General features: G+C 41.8%; 2 protein-coding genes across 4 annotated transcripts in view; one reads left to right on the top strand and one right to left on the bottom strand.

The window, feature by feature from the left end:
* The window catches only part of MAPK15 (mitogen-activated protein kinase 15), a 26,504-nt gene extending 10,113 nt beyond the window's left edge, over positions 1-16,391 (top strand). The window contains exons 8-14 of one of the 3 annotated variants that reach the window (XM_069780363.1): positions 594-651; positions 5,689-5,826; positions 6,083-6,188; positions 10,344-10,644; positions 11,105-11,256; positions 14,355-14,582; positions 16,145-16,391. In XM_069780363.1, coding sequence (XP_069636464.1) covers positions 594-651; positions 5,689-5,826; positions 6,083-6,188; positions 10,344-10,644; positions 11,105-11,256; positions 14,355-14,561 — 962 coding nt within the window. In that variant the 3' untranslated portion in view covers positions 14,562-14,582; positions 16,145-16,391. Of the gene's footprint in view, positions 1-593; positions 652-5,688; positions 5,827-6,082; positions 6,189-10,343; positions 10,645-11,104; positions 11,257-14,354; positions 16,053-16,144 lie in introns of those variants that run through there. The other 2 variants (XM_069780362.1, XM_069780361.1) reach the window with 2 other exon arrangements.
* FAM83H (family with sequence similarity 83 member H) overlaps positions 14,837-22,454 on the bottom strand; it is a 34,032-nt gene continuing 26,414 nt past the window's right edge. The window contains exon 5 of the mRNA XM_069780360.1: positions 14,837-22,454. Within this exon, the coding sequence (XP_069636461.1) occupies positions 19,808-22,454 (2,647 nt within the window). The 3' untranslated portion in view covers positions 14,837-19,807.

Raw genomic sequence — 22,454 nt, 5'->3', positions numbered from 1 at the left:
GGCTGCAAGGTTGCAGCATATCACAGGCACAATTTCTTTTTCTTTTAGCCAAACAAGTGAAAACAGGCACTTGTTCAAAACATTATTGCAAACAAGGAAAACCAACCTATGAGCAGCAACTTTGCCTAGGATTTACGGGGACCAAAGAAGCAAGATTCTGAAGCAAAAAAAAAAAAACATTCCATAGCATCTGTTGACTCTTTGAGAGTATGACAGATATGTTCAGAAAAGAGTTCATCATCACCAGTCACCCCAGCGGATGTGATGAGGAAATCAATAGCTGGTATTCCTTGTTCCCTGTGTCCCACACAAGTGATCCTGGCCAGATCATTTGGCCTCGGATATCTTAGAGCTTCTGCTTATGTGGGTATAAGAATGCAAGTTTATGAAATCTATGACAGAATGAATAGGAATTGAGAAAATCAGCTTAGAAAATTTCTAAGTAAATATTCCATCCCCCTTCCATAGGATCTCCCATTGAGTTTTATTAGCATGATTTCCTATGTTAATATCAAATATTTGCTTTCCTTCATAAACTGTGTAGCTCTGGTAATCCTAATCTTGGCATTAACAGTATCTTTTCATTATTGCAGATATTTTGGCTATGCAATCAGATTACAGGGCCTCAGTTATTAACCGAATGAGTTTCCGGTAAGCCTTGAATGTTCAGTGTGTCTCAGAAGTCAACAGTCTACTGTATGACGTTGACTAAAAGTTCCCCTGAAGTTCACCTTCCAGTGTTCACTGATAGAAATTACTTCTGCTCTCTGCAGATTCAACCTACCTCTAGGGAAGGGATGTAAAGTTTAAAAAAAAAAGAAAAAAAAAGAAGATGAGAAGACCAATGACAAAATCAGGGAATAACAAAAAAAAATTAGGTTGGGCCTACATTCCAAGTGATTGTCATGTTTACTTTCTCAAAATTAGAATATTTTCCTATCCTGAGTCATTTGGGTATCTGCTGACATTGGTTCACACATGGAAAGCCCGAATCTGTTCAGCCTGACTGCCTCATTCCAGCTGCTTAATGACTCTCACTGTGATTTTTTTTTTTTTTTTTTTCCCCCCTCCTTATATCTGTCACGGTTCTTTCAGATCCTCCAGTTATGTACACAGACTACCCCATAATTCTGCATTTATTACATATCTAATTAGTAAACATTAGTAAACTTAATGCTTTTACACTATCTTATGGCCACAGCAAATTACTCACCAGTCTCTAAGTATTCTCCACTTGTATCTGCCATGATACTCAGTGGGCATCCCTTCTCACTGGGGAGTCTGCAATATGCATAGCCCAGCTATGTGTGGTATGAGTTCTCTGAATGTTTACTGATAGGTTTTTATAGGTTTAGCTTAGGGCGGCTCAAGCCATAAGCTCTAGCAGGTCCCTTGCTGTTCACATGAATAGCATATGCCTTTTCATGATGACTTTTGCTGACTTTTTCAGCTGGCATCCTGGAGCATTATTCCCTTTCATTCAGGGGTGCCAGGATTCCTGTATCAATCTATGCCAGGTAGCTGAGGAACTGAGACCCTTTTGTCCCTGCTGATTCAACTGTCAGCACAGCATGTGTGTTTGACCTTGTCAGCAGGAAGTGGACGGTCACAGTATCCCATAGGAATTTCCCTTGATGCACTTGAGAATGTTGCTTCTCATCCTTTTGCTGTGCACCTGTACTGGGTTTGGTTGGAATGGAGTTAGTTTCCTTCACAGCAGCTTGTATGCTGCTGTGTTTTATATTTGTGACCAAAACTGTTAATAACACAGCAGTGTTTCAGCTGTTACTTAAGAATGCTTGCACAGCAGCCATCAAGGCTATCTCTGTTTCTCGCTCTGCCCCCACAGTGAGTAGGCTAAGGGTTGGCAAGAGACTGTGAGGGAACACAGCTGGGACAGCTGACCCTTCTGACCAAAATGATATTCCATATAATATAGTGTCATGCTCAGCAATAAAGTGGGTGGGGAGGAATTTCTCCAAAGTAGCTATTGCTTAGACACTCGCTGAGTATCGGTCTGCTGGTGGTAAGTGATTGCTTTTGCACAGCTTGGGGTTTTTTTTCCATTTTTCCCTTTTTTTCCCCTCCACTTATTGAACTGTCTTTATCTTGACCCATGAGTTTTTCTTGCTTTTGCCCTTCCGATTCTCTCCCCCATGCTACTGAGGGGGAGAGAGTGAGTGACTGGATGAGGTCTTAGCTGTCAGCCGCAGTCAACCCACCAGAGTCCTTTTAGGTGTCCAGCATGGGGCCAAAGTGTCGACATCTTAATAGATTTGATTGGAGTGTACTAGACAGGATTTTATAGTAGTTACACCTGTTTAGCTGGTTTTGGTCATAATATTGATGTATTTGTTCTCAGCACTGGTTTATTTGTTCCTTTACCTGCTCCATGGCATGCTGCCTCTCTTGCTGCACATCAAATTTGAGGGCTTGTAATGGCTGCTTTCAGCTTTTGCAGCTTGCTGTGCTGTTTAGCACTTTTTAGTGTTTTGCCTGGGAGAGTTATGATAAAAGCACTAGCCTTGAGCCTAATCTGGTATTTAGGCCCTGCATTGGTTCTGTCCCAGTACTTTGGGAACCATCCCATGGAGAAAATTAACAATTTCTCCTCTTCTCATCTGAGAGCAAGTTTGTAGAGGAAATGAAGAATGGTACCTCCCCCTTCCTCTCTCCTGGGGTTGATTGTTTTTCTGTCTTGTTACAACAGCTCTTCAGTTTCTTGAACATCCTTGGGTAACTAGAATGCTTATATTGGTATATGTCAAGAATCCGATTCTGGCTTTTCCTAAGGATAACCAACTATTTGTGAATGCCACACAGGGATGTGCCCTGAGGTAGTCAGGTCATGGGTCACAAGTTGTGTAGGAGAATTTGTGCAGGTACCTAGAGCAATTTTCACATCCAACGGTGTGAGACTTCACACCTGAATAAGCGTGGCATCCTGTTGAAGTGACAAAACACCTGAAGAAAGAATGCCTTGTCTATGTCAAAGAGACACAACTTCTCACGCTGTGCTGAGGCCTGGCCTACACCTATCTCAGCGGGGTGAAAGGGTCTCTGGATCTGAGGACATAAAAATGGACACTGTGGCTAAGTCAGAGAACCAACCCTTGAGGATAACAGTTGCTCCTAAACAGTGGGAGAGGAAGTCAGTTTGGTTTGTAAGAGAGGAAGAAGCTTCTAAGAGGGAGCAGGAGGAAGAATCAGAAGAGGCAAACAGTTCTGCAGTAGAGCAGCCACAAGGACAAGAGGGGGAGGAGACAGAAATCATGAATGAGTGTAGAAACCACCCAGTCCCTATCCCTGAACAAGCCGCAAAATATGCGGAAAGATTACAGCTGTCATCTAGGTGAGCAAATTATCACTTGGTTGCTATGATGCTAGGATACTGGGCCCAGTGCTGAGTCAGGAATTAGAGGATAAGAAAGCCCAGCAACTGGGATCTCTCGCTAAGGACTGGGGAACTGGTGAAGGGATCAGAAAAGGGGCAACGATCTGCGGCTTCTGGAGGCAACTTCTGTCGAGCATGAAGGCAAGGTATCCCCTCAAGGAAGATCTTATAAACTACTGAGGCAAGTGGATCACCATTGAGGGAGATATCCAGCATTAGGGAATTGGTGGTGGAGGTGATCTACAGCAACCTGGGCAATAACCAGAGCTCCATAGATCCAGGTGAAATCCAGTGCACACGGTCAAACGTTTGTACAGAGCACACCAACATTGTATGACAGCACCTTGACAATAATTGTACAGACATTGAGGCACCAACTGTGGACAGACTGGCTGGCCAGCTCTGGCAATACGAAGAGAATCTCTCTACCTCCCCAACCCTATGGTCCTGTATCTCAGCTGTAGAAAAACTGCCCCAAAAGTTCCAGCAAATTCAAAGGGAGTTATGTTTTCCTCCTTACCCTTACAGGTTGGCATCTTAGCTATCAAGAGTGTCACATGGAGTCAGCCTTTCTCTGCTCAAAGGAAAGGGAACCATGCATGCCACCTTGTGGTTCTACCTGCATGACAGTGGGAAGGACATGAGGAAGTGGGACAGTGCATCTATCTCAAGCCTAGAAACTTGTGTATGTGAATTGCAAGGAAAAACAGCAGCCAAAAAGGGTCCGTTCAGAAAGATGACTGCTCCAATTGCTGTTGAGCAATTGCCCAGACGCAGTGGAAGGACTGATCCTACTTCTGATCCTGGTTTGCAATTACAGGAGTCGGGTAATGAATGCTCTGACCAGGAATAGATGGGCCATGCCTCCAGCCAGGCAGAGGAAAGGCATAACTTGGGTTTATTGGACTGTATGGATTCAATAGTCTGGCACATTGTACCCACAGGAGTATAAGGCTTTGCTGGACACCAGTGCACAGTGACCCTAATGCCATCAGGATACAAGGGGATGGAACCCACCTGGATTTCTGGAGCGACAGAATGATCCCAACAGTTATCTGTGGTGGAGGCTGAAGTGACCGTAACAAGCAACAAGTGGCAAAAGCATTCTATTGTGACTGACGTGGAGACTCGGTGCATCCTTGGCATGCACTACATCAGGAGAGGCTACTTCAGGGACCCAAAAGGGTACCAGTGGGCTTTTGGTGTAGCTGCCATGGATACAGAGAGGATTAAACAGCTGTCTAGCTTGCCCATGCAGTCTCTTAGTGAATCCGTCTGTTGTAGGGTTGCTGCATGTCAAAGAGCAGCAGCAGTGGGTGGGGGCTTAGCTGCCAGTGGGGGTCAACCCACCACAGCACCTCTGAGAAGAGCTCTCTCATTTCTATAACCCTTCTCTGAGTAGTGAGAGACAACAGCTGGAACTCTCCATTCATTCCTGGCTGAAATGCACTTTTATTTGACAGCCCTACTCTTTGGATGTTGTCATCTTTTTTTTTTTTTTTTTTTTTTTCGCCTCAAAAAATGTGAAAGTCAAGTGGCTAAGTTCTGATAGATAGTTCCAGCTAGGTAAAAGAGCAAGTGAAATCTTAGTCTTCAAAACTGAAAAGTTTTTTTTTCTGAGCCACTCAGTCCAAATGCTATGTTCAGTGATGGATCATTTTTCTAAACTAAAAGAATGTTGTCATGGAGTAACAAAATTATTTAAAATATGAGTAAGAATCGTGTTTTAAAACTGATTTTTCAAATGTATTAGATATTCGCATGTTTCTTATGTTAATTATTATCTTTAGGATTTCAAAATGCAAAACCAGATTTTTAAACTTCTCATTGCAAATTATACAGAAATATATTTCTGCGGTCTCAGGGCTGGATTCATGGGATCTTTAACAGTTCAACTGAAACATCCAAGTTAGGAGTTTGGGCTTCCTGCATTGTCAAAAGAACAAAAGAAGAACTTGTTGTCCAGAGGACTCATTACTCCCCTGTGTCTGATACTGTCTGATATCTCTCACTCTTTCCACTGAAACAAGAGAAAGGCTAGACTTGCAAGTTAGGCACTTCACGTAGGTTCCTAGTGCAGGGAGGGAGGCATTCAAACCTAATCAAAGGGGTAAAAGACTTTAACATACTCACAGGTCTATACTTTAGAGTGTTCCAGGATTATGACACACTATTTGTGAGTGAATGCTCAAAAACAGTCAGGTGTCACCTTGTTGTGATTCCCAGGACTGTAATTCATGCCTTCACTGTAAATTAGACACTGGGAGCTTATATCATTGTTTTCTGACTTCTAGGCAGCGAGTAACATTTGAGGAGATTTTACCATCCTCTACTCCATTGCCTGCCTTGGATCTTCTGAAGAAACTTTTAGTATTTAACCCTGATAAACGACTCACAGCAGAGGAGGCTCTGCAGCATCCTTATGTGAAAAGGTGAGAGTAATACCAATGTGCAGTTTCCCCTGATGTCTTCTGAGATGTTATAGACCTGCTCTTGGCACAAGTTTTCTTTATATGCATGATAGAAAAAAAAAAAAAAAAAAAGACAAAGCTAATTCTTGATTTTTCTCTAATGCTATTTACACTAGAGGTCACACTAGATGATGTAACAATCCTTTTTAACATTATATTAATCTGTGATGCTGTTCTTAGTCTTAGTGAATTACATTATGTGTTATCATCTTCTTAGATTTCACTGTCCTGCCAGGGAGCCCTCTCTGGATTATGATGTGATTCTTCCTTTAGCTGATGATATCCAGCTGTCTGTGGCAGAATATCGAAATAAATTATATGAGGTACTTTCTCTTATCCTATTTTCCAAAATCCTAATCCTTCAGGTAACCTGCCCTTCTTGCACACACTTAATGAATTCTGACATTTTCTTCTATTTGCATTCCCATAGGCTTTCCATACATGTTTACAGTTACATCTTGGTGCTTCCTATCAGTCAGTTCCATACTGTCATAATTTTTGAGAGGTCTTTAAATCTAGGTTCCCACTGGGAAAAGAAAAGTCTGTAAAGCATGATGACTGAGAAAGACTGTGTTAGAGGAAAATGTATTATGCTGGATCCAACAGCCCTAGAGGGGCGAGGCTGCTGCCACTCTGTGTCCCCAGGTCCAGCCAGTAGCAAGGCTGAAGATGTATTCTCAGTAGGCACATGCTTACAGAAAACATGTACACACTACGTATATACATATACACAGGGCTGGCCATGTGGATCACAGACAGGCACTCGGAGCACTCACACAAACATAGGTAGCAGCAACAGCCTCATCCTGCTCCCTTCTCTGGCTGAGCAAGGTAGAACTCCACTCATGAGAATATATATACATATGTACAAGGTGGATCCCTGCAGCAACTGGTCTCAGACACTCAGTCTGATCCCAGTCTCCTCAGCTGCTGGCTCTTGGATATACAAGCCCCCAAGGCTGCAGCCCCATTCCAGTTGCTGGTACAGATCACGCAGGCAAACAGCTGGCCAGGACTTTCCAGGTCCCTTAGCTGACCTCTGTCCCCCTGCCTCTAGTGTTCTCACCCCTAGAGATACACAGGTGCTCTCACACCCAGAGCTGGTCCTTAGAGGCCTGCTCACCCCGTTGCTCCAAGGCCACTTGATCTTTGCTAGGGATCAGACACTCACTCGCACACCTGCACTCTCTTCAGTTGCTGGCACCATGGACACACAGGCCCTCTGACCTGTGATCTGACTCCAGTTGGTGGCATTCACACCTGCATACACACATGCAGACAGAATAGACAGCCTCTCTTCCAGGAAAGAGAAAGGAATTTAAGAAGATAGAGCAAACTGCATTGATCAGGTGCAGGGCATTGCCAGACAAGCTTATTGACCAGCCAGCTATTTACACACAACTGACCATTTTTATACCTCTTACCCCCTATTTCCCGCACTCGTTCCTCCCCAAATCACCTACACCCCTCTCTTTTCCTGCTTCTGGTTCCTACCCTAAACATCCCATAGTAAGTCCTGTGTGATCCCAAATGGCTTTCCCCTGCATCCCATAATGTGTCCAACCCCTGGCAGCAACCTCCACTCCCCCCCATACCCTGCCACCCTTAGTCCAGAAGGTGATCCAGAGAAATCTGGATGACTCATTGTAATGAGTTTCATGCCCGGACAATGGGGCTGATAGCTTTGCTGGGACAGCCCTGGCAGGGGCCCAGATTTGGGTGTTGAGAACCCCTTGATTTGGGTTCCCATCTGCCATGGTGCATCCCTGTGCTCCTCAGCCTGTGCAGATGGGCCTTTGATGGGCTGATGGCTTCTGTGAATGGGTCAGGGTGTAGCTCGGCAGAGTATCGTTTGGGCTTCCCATCCTGCCATTGTCTTTCTGAGCTCTGTTGTGGGTGTGCAGACAAACTGTTATCACATAACTTAACACACTGAGTTTTTTTGCTGGACCATTGTCAAATGCAATTCCATGCCGCACCACATACAGAGAACTATCATATTTCAGAATAATTAATTAACAGAGGAGGAAGACTAAGTGAAGGATCAGTGTAGCTGATGTGCTAATAATAAAGGACAGTGATGTTTTAGGAGACATATTTTGAGTGCATTAATGTGGGGAAATAGTAGTACTTGAAAAATCTGGAAATGGTGTTATAATCAAGCAAATAAATAAAAAAAAGCTGATGCAAAATCTTTAGTTGTACAGGGAAAAGGAAAGAAAGTACTTTTGATGCCATTTGGTATATGCAATAAGATCAAGAGAAAAATTAAAAGCTGTACTTTCCCCGTAGACAGTGGGATCAAGTGCACCCTCAGCAAATTTGCAGATGATGCCAAGCAGAGTGGTGCGGTTAACACACCTGAGGGACAGGATGCCATTCAGAGGGACCTGGACAAGCTTGAGAACTGGACCTATGTGAACCTCATGAGGTTCAACAAGGCCAAGTGCAAGGTCCTGCACCTGGGTTGGGGCAAACCCCGGTATCAATACAGGCTGGGGAATGAAAGGATTGAGAACAGCCCTGTGGAGAAGGACTTGGGGATACTGATGGATGAAAAATTGGATATGAGCCGGCAACGTGCGCTTGTAGCCCAGAAAGCCAAGTGTATCCTGGGCTGCATCGAAAGAATTGCGGCCATCAGGTCAAGGGAGGGGATTCTGCTCCTCTGCTCCGCTCTGGTGAGACCCCACCTGGAGTACTGCATCCAGCTCTGGGGTCCTCAGTACAAGAAAGACATGGACGTGTTAGGGCAGGTCCAGAGGAGGGACACGAAAATGGTCCGAGGGCTGGAACACCTCTGTTACAAAGAAAGGCTGAGAGAGTTGGGGTTGTTCAGCCTGGAGAAGAGAAGGCTCTGGGTAGGCCGTATTGCAGCCTTTCAGTACTTAAAGGGGGTCTATAAGAAAGATGGAGAGAGACTTTTTACTAGGGCCTGTAGTGACAAAACAAGGGGCAATGGTTTTACACTGAAAGAGGGTGGGTTTAGATTGGACATGAGGAAGAAATTTTTTACAATGAGGGTGGTGATACACTGGATCAGGTTGCCCAGAGAAGTTGTGGATGCCCCTTCACTGGAAAGCGTTCAAAGGTCAGGTTGGACGGGGCTTTGACCAACCTGGTCTAGTGGAAGATGTCCGTGCCCAAGGCAAGAGGGCTGGACTAGATGGTCTTGGAATGTCCCTTCCAACCCAAACCATTCTATGATTCTACGAACATTTGAATAATGTCTAAAGAAGTGAAAGAAGAACAAAGATAAATACAAATCAGAACTAATTATAAGAGACACTGAACTGATCTGGTTGGTGTTGCTGAGGCAGTAGGTGGAGGATAGCCAGAGTGCATGCTCTAACAATGAAATATGAGGAGCAGCAAAAGTGGAAGTAAATCAAGCCTTCAGAAGGAGAAATTGGTTTTGGCTTAGTTTGGAGGGGTGGGGGGCTGGTTCCCCTTTTTGCAGTGAAAGAAATTATGTAAATGCCATGTTATGAGGCAAAGGAACTGGAAGATGGTGGAAAGAGCAGGAGTTGGAATGTAAATGTAGTAAAAGAGGCATTGGAAAGAATGACAGTGGGAAGAGAAGATTGAAAAGGAAGCTTAGAGATCAGAAAATCCAAGACTGGGAAAGACTGGTAAGCATGTCCACCTTCCCAGAGAGAGATGAAAAGTGTTATTGCTTCTATTAACAGCAATTTAAATTGAAGAAAGAAAAAATAAAACTGAATTTAAAAAGTTGAACCTACTTAAAATTTCTTTTAAGGTCTTTAATAGAAGGAAACTAATAAACTCTACTGTGTTAGAGTGTTAGGAGTCATGAGCAGATGAATTAGTAAAGTGAATACTGAGCACAGATAGAAAAGATATTCTAAATGTCAGTAGATTGGTCACAGATAATCTAGATACAAGGTTAAGAAACAAGTGAATAGTTTTGAATAATCTTACTGATAGGGTGTCAAATTTGCGATGACTGTGATTACAGGAAGTTGAGAGCAGATTGTCTGCACCAAGACCCAAAACCTTGGCAAGAATTCTATTGCTAGATAATAGTATGTAGAGGTAGGTGAGAAATAATTATGAACTACCCAGAATGAATGTTGCTTTGACCATTAAAAAATCAGGTTTGCAAAGTCCTAGAAGGGGATGGTAAGAAAGAACATAGTGTTAACCTTTTGGGCACGCAAATCCTGTCTTTTCCAAGGCTAATGCCCATTTTATTTAGTCGTGTTCTCCCTCAAGATATATTGAAATTGCCTGTTTACCCAATACTTTTTCTTAATGCTTCAGCCTATTCTTTCTTTCCACTGAGAATATTATTTCTATCTTCTTTCCAACCCTAAATTAATTTTAAAATTATACTTGTTACCTATCCTGTGAAATAAATTGAAGTTATTTGTAAGTCTTCCTCTTTGTTTCTATGTTTTGTTCCTCTGCTCTGCTGTGTAGCTGTGTTGAGTCTAACTGACTTCTCCTTTCTGTAGATGATCCTTGAAAAGAAATTAAATAGCCATCGAAAGGAGCAAGTGCGGAGAGAAAATATTCAACTAAGTCAGTCTGAATCCAGGCCACTTCTTCCAAATTCCAGTTCTGTGAATTTATCTACCAGGAAAGGCCAGAGAATACCAACACCACCTCTTCTAAAAACTTCAGATGTGCATGCTGGAACTACATCTAGTGTCCAGCCAGAAGCATCCAGCCAGAGTGAAGATTTAGCAAGAACTTTATGTCAGAGATCAAAGATCAACATGATATACAATCCCATAACACATACTGCTGTTCAAAGTAGGTACTACCCTCCTACAGTGGGATGTGATCCACCATGAGGCGTTATTATGGGGTAGAAAGAAGAAAAGAGATTGAGTGGGGAAAAAGAAATAAGGGGAATTTACATGGCAAAATGAGAGGGTGAAAGTGTGAAAGGAAATCACATAAGAACAAAACACTGTTGAATGAGTTTTGAGTGTACGACATTCTCTTTGGCTTTTTCCTGCCTCAGTCTTGTCTCTATGTTCCTTTCTGTTTTCTCTCTGCTTCTCTACTGCTATTATCTTTTCCCATGCCCATTTGAACTGGTTTTGTTTGCTAGTACATTCTAATTTTATTCTGAATATTTTTGTTCTGTTTGTGAGATGAAGCGAGGTGGCAGGGGCTGACTCAGTTTTTATGTTCTATCCCTGTGTCAGTCAGTGTGTTCTCTGTCCTCATGATTTTCCTACTTTCTCTCATGTTTTTTCTTCTGCAGGTAATGCAAATTCTGGTGCTGTGATCAAGAACTGTTCTGCACCACCTTCTCAACAGGCCAGAATCTCCAACAATAGGAGACTGGGGAGACAAATCACATGGGCAAATGCAAATGCTCAGCTACCTCCTACAAGCGTACAGAGCCTTTATAATGTGAGTAGCAGTTAAAAAAAACCAAACAAAACAGCCTTTATAATGTGAGTAGCAGTTAAAAAAAAAAAAAACAAAACAGCCTTTATAATGTGAGTAGCAGTTAAAAAAAAAAACACCTTAACTTTTCATGGGCCAAAATGATATAGACACAAAATATCTTAATTTGCAACTTTGTAAAGATACTTAAATGAGAGGCAAGACATACTGCTCTGTGAGTGACTAAATTAATAAATTTGTACTAGTTAAAATTACTTATGACAAAGATATACACTGCAATTTCATTGCTTGTATGTATTGTCAGTCAAATGGTACCAGTAACCTAGTTTGATAAGGCAGTTGGGCTTGTATAGAGTATGTTCCCATTACTAGAGAGCTGAAGAGTGTGCTAACTGAAGAGTTTTTGCTAGTAGGGGAAATAACTAGACATAACTTGCCTCTAATATGGGGTAGATTCATATAGGAGCTTGCGTATTGCAGTCTTCAGTGTTGCAATACCTACGTTTCAGGTGTTTTGTCCACTAATGAAGTTTGTGACCCTGAGTTAAGTTCTGTGCATGAGGCAGAATGTTGAGAGGAAGACCATCTAATAGTAATCACCAGGAAATGCCAAGGGCACAGATGTGGCTTAAACCTTACATGTCCAGCATATGTAATGCTGATCTTCAGCTAGTCTGGGTTTATAAACACTAACTTTCTCCTGGAGTTTTACGTCTAACCCCAGTCTTTCAAAAAACCCTATCACCTGTGACTTGAGGAGCAAGAGTATTTTGCTGCCAATAGGATTAGGCAGGAGTTCTGTGAATGGCTGTTGAATTGAAGTACTGGAATTAGGTGTTTCAGAGAACATGAAGTAACACAGCCCTTTTGTAAATCTAGGTCTCTGCCTCATTAGCAGTATTTTTTTCACAAAGATTAATTGTAATGGATCATATATGTCAGCTAACTGTAATCAAAAAGAAAAGCAGAAATATCTGCAGATTCTCTGCCTCTACTTCTTTTTCCCCATCTTGAGTTTTTAATGCAATGTCTTTGAGATGTGCTGAGATACATGACTTTTTTTCCACTGCCCTTTTCCTAGAGGACAGGCTAATTTTGGACTCCATTCTACTTTCAATTTTATCACTTCAGACAAGTGAGGATTTGAACACCATTTCAGATTATCACATTGTTCAGGTTGTCAGCAGCACCAAAAACTCCCTTTGACTTTGAGAATCACAGATCAGTTGCTTTTACATTGTCTTCAGTGATGGCTTGTCCTGTCCAAAGTGCGTAGGTAGCAAATTCTTTTTTAACCAGATTGAGAATGTTGGATATTCCAAACTTCGCTGGAGAATTCGTATTACCTCTGGAACCAATCTAATGGATTGCTGTTGCTGAACAGTGAAGGCTTCAGTCCTGTCCTCTCTGCTTGTCCCTCTTCCCTGTTCTTGGCCACGCTTCCTTGTAAAAGTTGTTATGCTCGCTGGGTTCTTAAATGACCTCCTTGCCCCTACTTTTTCTTTTCCCTGAGCTAGATCAGAGGAAGCTTACGGCAGAGGAAGAATATGGAAGGAGGGACCACAGATTACCTTTTTTTTTGATACTAAAGATTGACTTGTTTGTCACGGGACTTTCTCACATCCCCACAAAAGAATAATTGAGTGTCTATGTGCTGGAGCTCCAAACCATTCAAAATGTGTGCTGAGCACAGTTGTATGAAGGGATTTCTGACAGACACCACTATCAAAGATGAGTTGGGTGGAATCACCTGCTTCGTGTCAGCATGCAATATCACATTTACCTTAAGGCAAAGCATTTCTTTGAACACAGCTCTGGATGATCTGAACCATTTCAAGCCAGAAACAAGCTGCAGACACTGTTAAGAGTCAAACTTTTTCCTACTGGATCTCTTCTTACTGTTGTGACTGATGCAAAAATACATATGAACAACTGCTAAAAGGAGACATGATTGCCAGTAACTTCCAAGTATGTCCATGTGCACACTTGCAACTCATCTTTCAGCCCCTCTGCTTTGGAATCCCATTCAAAATGTTTTGAGAGTGAGAGGAACCATTTATTCCACAAGTGTGGAGCAAGTGTGGAAGCCTTTATTCCACAGTAAGAGATTGTGGAGGTTGCTGCATGTGCAGATGTACATATGAACAATGCATTTTGAAGAATCTTTAGGTTATTGTGAACAACTTCCTGTTACTGGAAGAGCATAATAGGGAGAAGATCACCCTACACATGCCCTGTGCTTTATATTTGTTCCCTGAGAGGCTAATACTGACTAGTGTCAGAGACAGGATATTGTGGTAGAAGGTCATCAGCATTGTGGCTGATCTTACGTGAATGCTGACTTTTCCATCCTTCTCATTCAGCCTCAGCAGAAGCTGAAAAGTTCTGGCATTCCAGTTTGCTCTGCATTCAGTCTGCGTTCATTTTCAATATCCTAGCAAGCTCATGAAACTCTTGTTCTCAGCCATTTGACCAGGAAAGACTCCTGTAATGGCTGGGGTGACAGCAGCCAGTGCCACAATAGTGAGTGGACACTCTTGCCTTTCAGTTAACTATAGAGGTTCACAAAGCATAAGCCACAGTGAAACAGCTCTCCTCTTGAACTGCAGATTCAAATGTATTGTAATGTATTATGTATTGTAATGTATTAATAACTTTTCCCCACAGGGGCTGATAAACACAGTATCCATATGTAGCTTCCAACTCAGAAAGTCACCAAGCTATTTGACTGGCAGAAGCCAGGAGGATATACTGGGGAATGATGATGATGATGATCTGTCTTTTGTACATATATTTAAAGCATTCACTACTGTTGGAAACAAGATATTAGCCAAACAGGACTTTGGACTTTTGTTCCTGTGCAGGATTAGTTTGTTGTATTTTGCTCCTCGTTCTCAATATGCCCATTCTTAAACCCTTCTCCCTCACATCATTCTCACCATCCTATTCTTGATCTTACAAAAGAGTCTGGTTTTTTATTATTCATAAAACATTCATGATCTGTCCTGCTCCTCAGCTGAAGCAAAATCTGTGTTCCTTATTTGTATTTTAGAAAGCTGATTACAAGTTACTAACTATCTTGGCTTTTCTTTCTCACACAGAATCCAAGAAATACTCAGTTTCACAGCAAAGATGTTCATCCGCTTCTGAAGTCCAGTAAAAAGATGTTCCAGATTACTGCAAATGTGGGAGCTGCTGGTGATCCAAAAGCATCAATGGGCAGTTACTCCCAGGCCTATGGAACCATATATAAATCTGCACTGCAGAGTCTTCCAATATCAAAATCCTCCCAACAACATGAGCAGTGAATATGGAAATGTTCTAACCAGGTGAAGTACAGCTCATCTTATGAGTCCCCTAACTGAGCCAGCAACAGCAAGTGAGAGCAAAATATAACAGGCATTTGACAGTTACGCCAGCTAAAGGAAAATGTTTTATTCATTGTATGGAACAAGGGACTACTTTCTTCTGGACAAACCAACAGGAAAGAAAATCTAATCCCTTTGCCTTCCGGTCTTACCAGACAAGGGCACAGCACTATTTGCTCCCATACTGTGAGAACAATGAATGCTGTCAGTTCGTATTCCTCATTTGAATTATTGCAAAAAATTACAGAAAACTGCAATATTGTGATACTTGAATGTATTTAGACATATTCAGAATATTCAGGGGCTTTAGATATACTCAGACACATTCAGGGCCCGTGTAAACCTCATGAAGTTCAGCAAGGGCAAGTGCAAGGTCCTGCACCTGGGTTGGGGCAAACCCCGGTATCAATACAGGCTGGGGAATGAAAGGATTGAGAACAGCCCTGTGGAGAAGGACTTGGGGATACTGATGGATGAAAAATTGGATATGAGCCGGCAACGTGCGCTTGTAGCCCAGAAAGCCAAGTGTATCCTGGGCTGCATCGAAAGAATTGCGGCCATCAGGTCAAGGGAGGGGATTCTGCTCCTCTGCTCCGCTCTGGTGAGACCCCACCTGGAGTACTGCATCCAGCTCTGGGGTCCTCAGTACAAGAAAGACATGGACGTGTTAGGGCAGGTCCAGAGGAGGGACACGAAAATGGTCCGAGGGCTGGAACACCTCTGTTACAAAGAAAGGCTGAGAGAGTTGGGGTTGTTCAGCCTGGAGAAGAGAAGGCTCTGGGTAGGCCGTATTGCAGCCTTTCAGTACTTAAAGGGGGTCTATAAGAAAGATGGAGAGAGACTTTTTACTAGGGCCTGTAGTGACAAAACAAGGGGCAATGGTTTTACACTGAAAGAGGGTGGGTTTAGATTGGACATGAGGAAGAAATTTTTTACAATGAGGGTGGTGATACACTGGATCAGGTTGCCCAGAGAAGTTGTGGATGCCCCTTCACTGGAAAGCGTTCAAAGGTCAGGTTGGACGGGGCTTTGACCAACCTGGTCTAGTGGAAGATGTCCGTGCCCAAGGCAAGAGGGCTGGACTAGATGGTCTTGGAATGTCCCTTCCAATCTATTCCGTGATTCTATGATTCTTTAGCTCTGCCTAAATGCAGATTTTTTTTTTAACAGAACGGATAACGAACTGTTCTCTGAAGACCAAGAAGACTAAACTCTTCACAGATAATCTTAAAGCACTTCATTTTGTTTTCCACTAATTTCTATGACTCTTCTGGGGTAAATTACATAATTAATGGTGGCTTATTTTCATTAAAATCAAGTAGAAGATCATTTTAAATATAGGTGGGTTGTGCTACAATATTTAATAGCTTACCTACCATGTAATATTGTAAATATTGTAATAATAAACACTTTATATGGCACTACAGAAAATCTTTGTCCTTCAATGTTTGCTCTGCGTGAAAGGGAAAAATACAAGGGTATCTTGTTCAATGAATAATATGGTAAACTTTTTTGGCTTTCAGAAAGCAGTGTTCCAAGAGATACTGTTGCTGAAATGTCATGAAGTTGTTATCAGGCAACAGTGGGACTACAGTAAACTTTAAAACTATATTCCTGTTTAATGCTGATTTTTGGTTCATTCTCCTCCTTAACTTGAAGTTCTTATAAGAAGTCTCTGTCCCTGAAATTTTACTTCACCTAAGATAAATGATTGTTATTCCAGAACATTGGGACTACAGTTACAGAGGGGAATCAGGCACTAGATTCCAACACATGAGTACCACTGCCATTGACAGAATATCCATTTTATCTTTTAGTACCTAAACACCAAAGGGTAGTAAAAAAATAGTACATTCACTTCTGGTACCAAGTGTGGTCACTTAAGTCTGATAATATTAGGGAGCTGGGAATACAGCTCACAGGAAGTCCTGGTTTATTCTGGTATATTCATAAAATAGGCATTTCCTGTCTATCTCAGGTACAGGTAGATACAGGGGACGGCAATGACAGGGTGAACATGTTGTACAGGCAGTGCTCTGTGCAGCACGTTGGCTCTTGTGAGCCCAGTTCTCATGCACAGAAAAGGGAGTCTGCTGCTTAATTCAGAGTTGTGACTTCCACTAAACGCCTAGCACCTAGCAATTTGACGATACAACGTGACATCTAAGATCCTCTGTGAGCTTAGTCTCAGAGTGAGAGGTGATGGGCTGTAAAGCTAATTTTTTATTCTTAAAATGGCTTTTGCTATTACGAAGTGAATTAGTTATTCTGCAATATTTGTATACACCTACAACATCTGGTAATCAATGTATCACTAAAAGAGTCATTCTAGTTCTGGTCAGGAACATACTTTTACACTGAATGCACCATGCTGAGCAAGATTAAATTCTACAAATCTGAACAAATACAGCAAAATTATAAATGTTAATGTAATCTGTGATTATAGAAATATTAAATTTCTAACTTGTCTGTTACAGAATGATGCCAGAGCAGGTAGGTTTGGGAAAGGCTGGGGAGGTATGGAATGACGTAAGAATTACACAAAATAGGGCTAGCATATATATATAATAGTATATATATATCTCTATGTCCTGGTTTCAGCTGGGATAGAGTTAATTTTTTTTCTAGTAGCTGGTATAGTGTTATGTTTTGGATTTAGTATGAGAAGACTGTTGATAACACACTGATGTTTTCAGTTATTGCTAAGTAGTGTTTAGACTAAGTCAATTTATACTAAGTTTATACATAAAGTCAAGGATTTTTCAGCTTCTCATGCCCAGCCAGCAAGAAGGCTGGAGGGGCACAAGAAGTTGGGAGGGGACACAGCTGGGACCGCAGACCCAAACTGGCCAAAGGGGTATTCCATACCATGTGATGTCATGCCCAGTATATAAACTAGGGGGAGTGGGGCTGAGGGGAGCCGCCACTCAGGAACTGGGCATCGGTTGGCAGGTAGTGAGCAACTGTATTGTGCATCACTTGTTTTCTATATTCCAATTCTTTTATTTTATTATTATTATCATCGTCATTATCATTATTTTTCTTCCTTTCTGTCCTATTAAACTGTCTTTACCTCAACCCAGGAGTTCTGCTTTTTTTTCCAGTTCTCTCCCCCATCCCACTGGGTGGGGGGAGAGTAAGCAAGCGGCTGTGTGGTGCTTAGTTGGTGGCTGGGGTTAAACCACATCAATCTATATAGCCTATCTTCCTCTCTAGAGTAAAATAATCTCTATCTGCATCAGCTGGCAGAGAACTGTATTTATCATTACAGTTCATTTGGGGACCCACCAATAACTGGATCTGATTCATTACTAAGAGCAGACAAAATAAGTATACATATAGCATTCATTTATGAATTTGTACGTATGTAACAAATTATGGGTTGTATGTGAAATGGTATACATTTATACAACGTGGAATAACCGTAAGAAATCCATTTCAGCTTCTTTTCTAATGTTGGCCCTTCTTCCCTCCCCTTTTTTTTTTTCTCGCTTAGCTTTATTTCTAGGTTTACCTCCTCATGTTAAAATGATAATTCCTCTTGATTCTTGCAGATTTTTACCACCATCTGTATTAATATGGAAATCAGCTTAATTTTTTTTCAGATCAGACAATCTATCTTTCTGCACATTCACTTCCCAATGTTTTCAACAAACAGTAAAATAATCGTTAATTGTTACAGATATGTAAATTATATAAAGCCTGGTAAATTATATAAAGACTGCTACCATGGGAGCTGGCATCCTAAAAATAGAGCTGAAGTTTTAAAGACCCTGCTGAAGTTACCTTCAGGAACCAATGCAGCCTCTTGCCTCCATCTATCAGCCACGTACCTGAACTGGTTTGCTGAGCTTGCAGCTAGCATCACAAGTGGGTAATCATGAAACCCAAGCTAATGGGAATGGGAAATTCAGAAGCCTAGTTCCATGTGAAAGCATTCTTCCCTGCCATCTCTTTAGACTATGGCACAAAGATCAGGGGCGGGGGAAAAATCCCAATTTGGCAATGCTGCTGGATGCCAAGCAGAGACAGTCCAAGCTGAGGAAAAAAAACCCAAACAGCTAAGTAACCAAACATTATGTACAGCATTTTCTCGACAGCCTCTGTCTCTATGTTCTGTCCTGCAAGACACTAACACAACAGCATGAACCTACAGGCTAATCTGGAGTGTTTTAAAGCTGCATGGTTAAGCTTGGTACCAAACTACTACAAGAAAGTTACATGAGATGAAACACTTCTGAGCTTGTAAATTCCAGCAGCCTTATTCCTTGCATTGTTATGAGTCCCTTCTTTCCTTGTCTTCACATGGAAAGATGTGCTAACAAATGAACTTCCCCTCCTCCCCACAGTCACTTAATGAATTGGAGTTACATTGTCAAGAAAGTTACTACTTGGCCAAGACAGCATTTTAGATACTTAATTAAACTCCCCACTCAGCTAAAAAGGAGCCCTAAAAACAGGTCTTTCTCCATTAATAGCGTGTCAATTTCTTTTTTTATGGCCTTTCAGCTGCTTCTTTCAGCTCACCCCCTAAAGCAATACTTCCATTATACATAAGGAAACAAACCAATAACAAAACAGAACCAATAGGCTTAGAAAATGGTAAATACGAAAGCTGAGCGTGTACTGCTGGACAAGACCATAATCATAGATAAGGGCAAAAAGTTGTTTACAATATTTTTTCTCCTGTAAACCAAAAAGGTGCCTCCCATATTTGATTCATTATTAGATACAAAGAAAAGATAACTGTACCTGAGAAATAATTGGGTTTTGAACAGTTTTTCCAGTTAATGCGTATGTGCGCCGTGTCTGTGTGTATTTTTCTTTCCTGGACCGCACCGAAGTATTGAATTTTCTATTTTTCATTCTTCCCTTCTGAAAGTGGAATTTTTTTGTCTGCTGAAAATATTTCCTGAGCATAACATAAAAAGACTCTTACTTTAGTTCTTTGTTTTAAGCATCTTGGCAATTTAATAATTTTATTAGAAACATACTGTGATAAGGTTGCCTGATACCACATGACTTTAATGGGCAAATTGTGCCATAGGAGTCTAATGCTGAACACATTTCCACTCACTAACCACGAAGAGTACTGCCTATGGTGCTTAGAGGCATCATAAACAAGTTACTTTCTCATTCCCCTTTGACAGTCAGTGATTATATGGAATTAAATAGTATTTCTATGATCATTTTTTGGTTTTGAAGGTCCCCAGGATTTTGGGCATGAATTTTCCCATCTTCTTGTCTTTGGCATCTGTGTCATATTCCTCTTCACTTGGACTTGTATGTTCATCCTTTTTGCAGAAGACCTCAAATCTACTGTAGACTCGCTTCTCCTTCCGCATATTCTCCATTTTTTTCAGAAGGGTATCTCTATCCTCTGATGGTTGCCGCTGAAGATTTCGTTTCTGGCTCCCAAAACTCTCTGACCTGTGGATGTTACAGCTTTTCTCCTTCTCGCCTTTCCTTTCCAAGCTTGTAGTTGACTTAGAAAGATCAGGATTACTAGTGGATGGTAGTTGCTTGGCCAGTTCAGCTCTGTTCTTCTGACTGTTTGCAGAGATTTGTTCCAAAATCACCTTGGTATCATCACGGAGGTTGCTGCTGTACAGGATGTTAGCTGTGGATGAAGGAAATCTCCCCTGTGTTAGCTGGCTGCTTTTGGGGGGAAGTGGTGTTGCAAATTTAGGCATTTTTTCTTCCTCCATCATTTCCTGACAGTCCCCTATGGAAGATCGTTTGAGAACCACAGCCTGCTTGTCAGATTTTCCACTCTCAGAAGTGGATTCCTCCTCCAATTTCTTTTCACCTTTTGGGTTCAAAAGCTGCTTCAGCCGTAGTGACCCTTTTCTTAAAAATTCCATTGGATTTTGTTCTTGTTTTGAACAGTCTTCCTCAGATTTATTGAGAGAGCTGTCAGATCCTTGACTTCTAGATAAGTTTTCAAGAACTGATGTGGTACTTGTCCTGATCTGTGGTTTCTTCAGTTCTGTATTGACTAATTTTTGAGAGTCTTCTTTGAATGTCACTCTTTCCTTCTTCTCTGGAAGAGTCAATTTCTGAGTGTCTCCTACAAAGATAAGACTCTCCTTCTCCGGAAGAGCAGGTTTATTCTCTATGGGGTAAAACCGAGATGATAATTTGTCCACCTTAGTGCTAATGTGTGCCAGGGGATCTTTACTCAGTGTGTCAACAAGCTGGGGGGTTGATGAGGCCATTCCAAATGGTCTGTCAGCCTCTCCATGCACTTTGTAAGTACTGCAGGAGTCTTTGGAGTCTAGTATCCTACTCTCCAGAATCTTATATTGCACAGATTTGGTACATTTCTTCTCTGTGTTCTGTGATTCTTCCTGTAGATAACTGGAAACAGCTTTGGTATGCGTGACTGCAGCTCGCTCTGTGTCTTTGCCCACAGCTTTATACTTCTCTAAAAGTTCTGCCACTTTAGATGAGGCAGCTGTCTTTATAGTTTCATTGTCTTTTGTCAACTCACTGGACATCTGTTCTTTTTGGATCATCTGAACCTTTTCTATTGCGGTGTTAGGCTGATCTAGCTTGGCAGCACTGAAAATCAGAGAGGACCTGAGTCTTGAGCTCCTCTGGATCAAAGGATTTATTCTGGACCTAAAAGCATCTTGTTTCATTATAGGGGTTTCTTCACCTACTCTATCAGGATCTGCAAATTCTTTGGCACTTTCAATTCCCAGTGACTTGCTATTAAAAGACATAGGGGATTTGAATGCTGGGATGAGGTCAGTGGGGTGCTTTGTGAGGGTATCCCCAAGAACATCATTATATGCCTCTGATTCCATAGGCATTGGAAGACCTTCTTCTGGTTCGGACTGGTATGCACTAAGGTATGAAGAAATCCTCCAGTTACGTAAACCTGTTCTATTTTCCTGTGTGTTCTTGTCTTCATCTTGGTCCTCATCTTTGTCTTGCAGGAACAGGCGTTGTTCCAGACTTTGCTTCTGTGTAGGAGATGTCTGGCAAATAAATTTCTGTCCTATATTCTGCCTTCTTAACATCATTCCCATTGGGCCATTGCCTGCAGGATTCAGCTGATCAGAGCCATGTCTCACTTCCCTGGAAGAATTTGAAGGTACATAATCCAGCCTTAAGGGGAAACCCTCCTGTGGAAAACTGGATTCAAGTTCAGGGTATCTGGGTCCCTCTCCATAGTCTTCCAGTTCATTGAATCCTGGCCTACCACCTCGGATTCTCTCAAAGAGTCCCTGAGGTCTGCCAGAAAGATGGGGATGTTCAAACTGATACTGGTAGAACTGATCCTTCTGAAAATGACTAGACTGGATTTTAAATTCATCCATATTGTTCATGAACATCTGCCTGGCATACTGTTTAGAAGAAGCAAAATTTTCAAATGTTCCTTCTGCAAAACTGTGTCTCTTAAAAGCATCCAACTCCAACTGCTTGGAACGGAGAAAACCCCTGACAGGATCCATCTGAGCATTCTCCATTTCTACCTTTTTATACATTCGCATGGCTGACCCCTCGACAGTATGGCGCAACATGTCATCCCGCCTGAAATTTGACAGGAAGTACCTGTCAGGATCAATTCTGTCCATAAAGGAGGGAAAAAGATTGTCATCCCTCTGGAACATCAGGGGTGCTTTTTTGGGAAAGAAAGGCATGTTACTGCCAAACGGAGTCATGGCAAATGTGTTCTCTGCCTTTGCCAAGACATTGGCTGGAGGAACAAGAGGTTCTGACTGTGCAAACAAAATTCGGAATTCTTCATCAAAGCTGGCCACCAGCTCGCCCTGAAAGATGTGTGCAATGCTTCTGTGAATCTTCTCAAAAGACCACATAAAA

The sequence above is a fragment of the Haliaeetus albicilla genome, chromosome 3 (genome assembly GCF_947461875.1).
Source record: "Haliaeetus albicilla chromosome 3, bHalAlb1.1, whole genome shotgun sequence".
NCBI classification, from domain to species: domain Eukaryota; kingdom Metazoa; phylum Chordata; class Aves; order Accipitriformes; family Accipitridae; genus Haliaeetus; species Haliaeetus albicilla.
The sequence above is the reverse complement of the archived record's forward strand: the minus strand, read 5'-3'. Positions and strand labels throughout refer to the sequence as shown.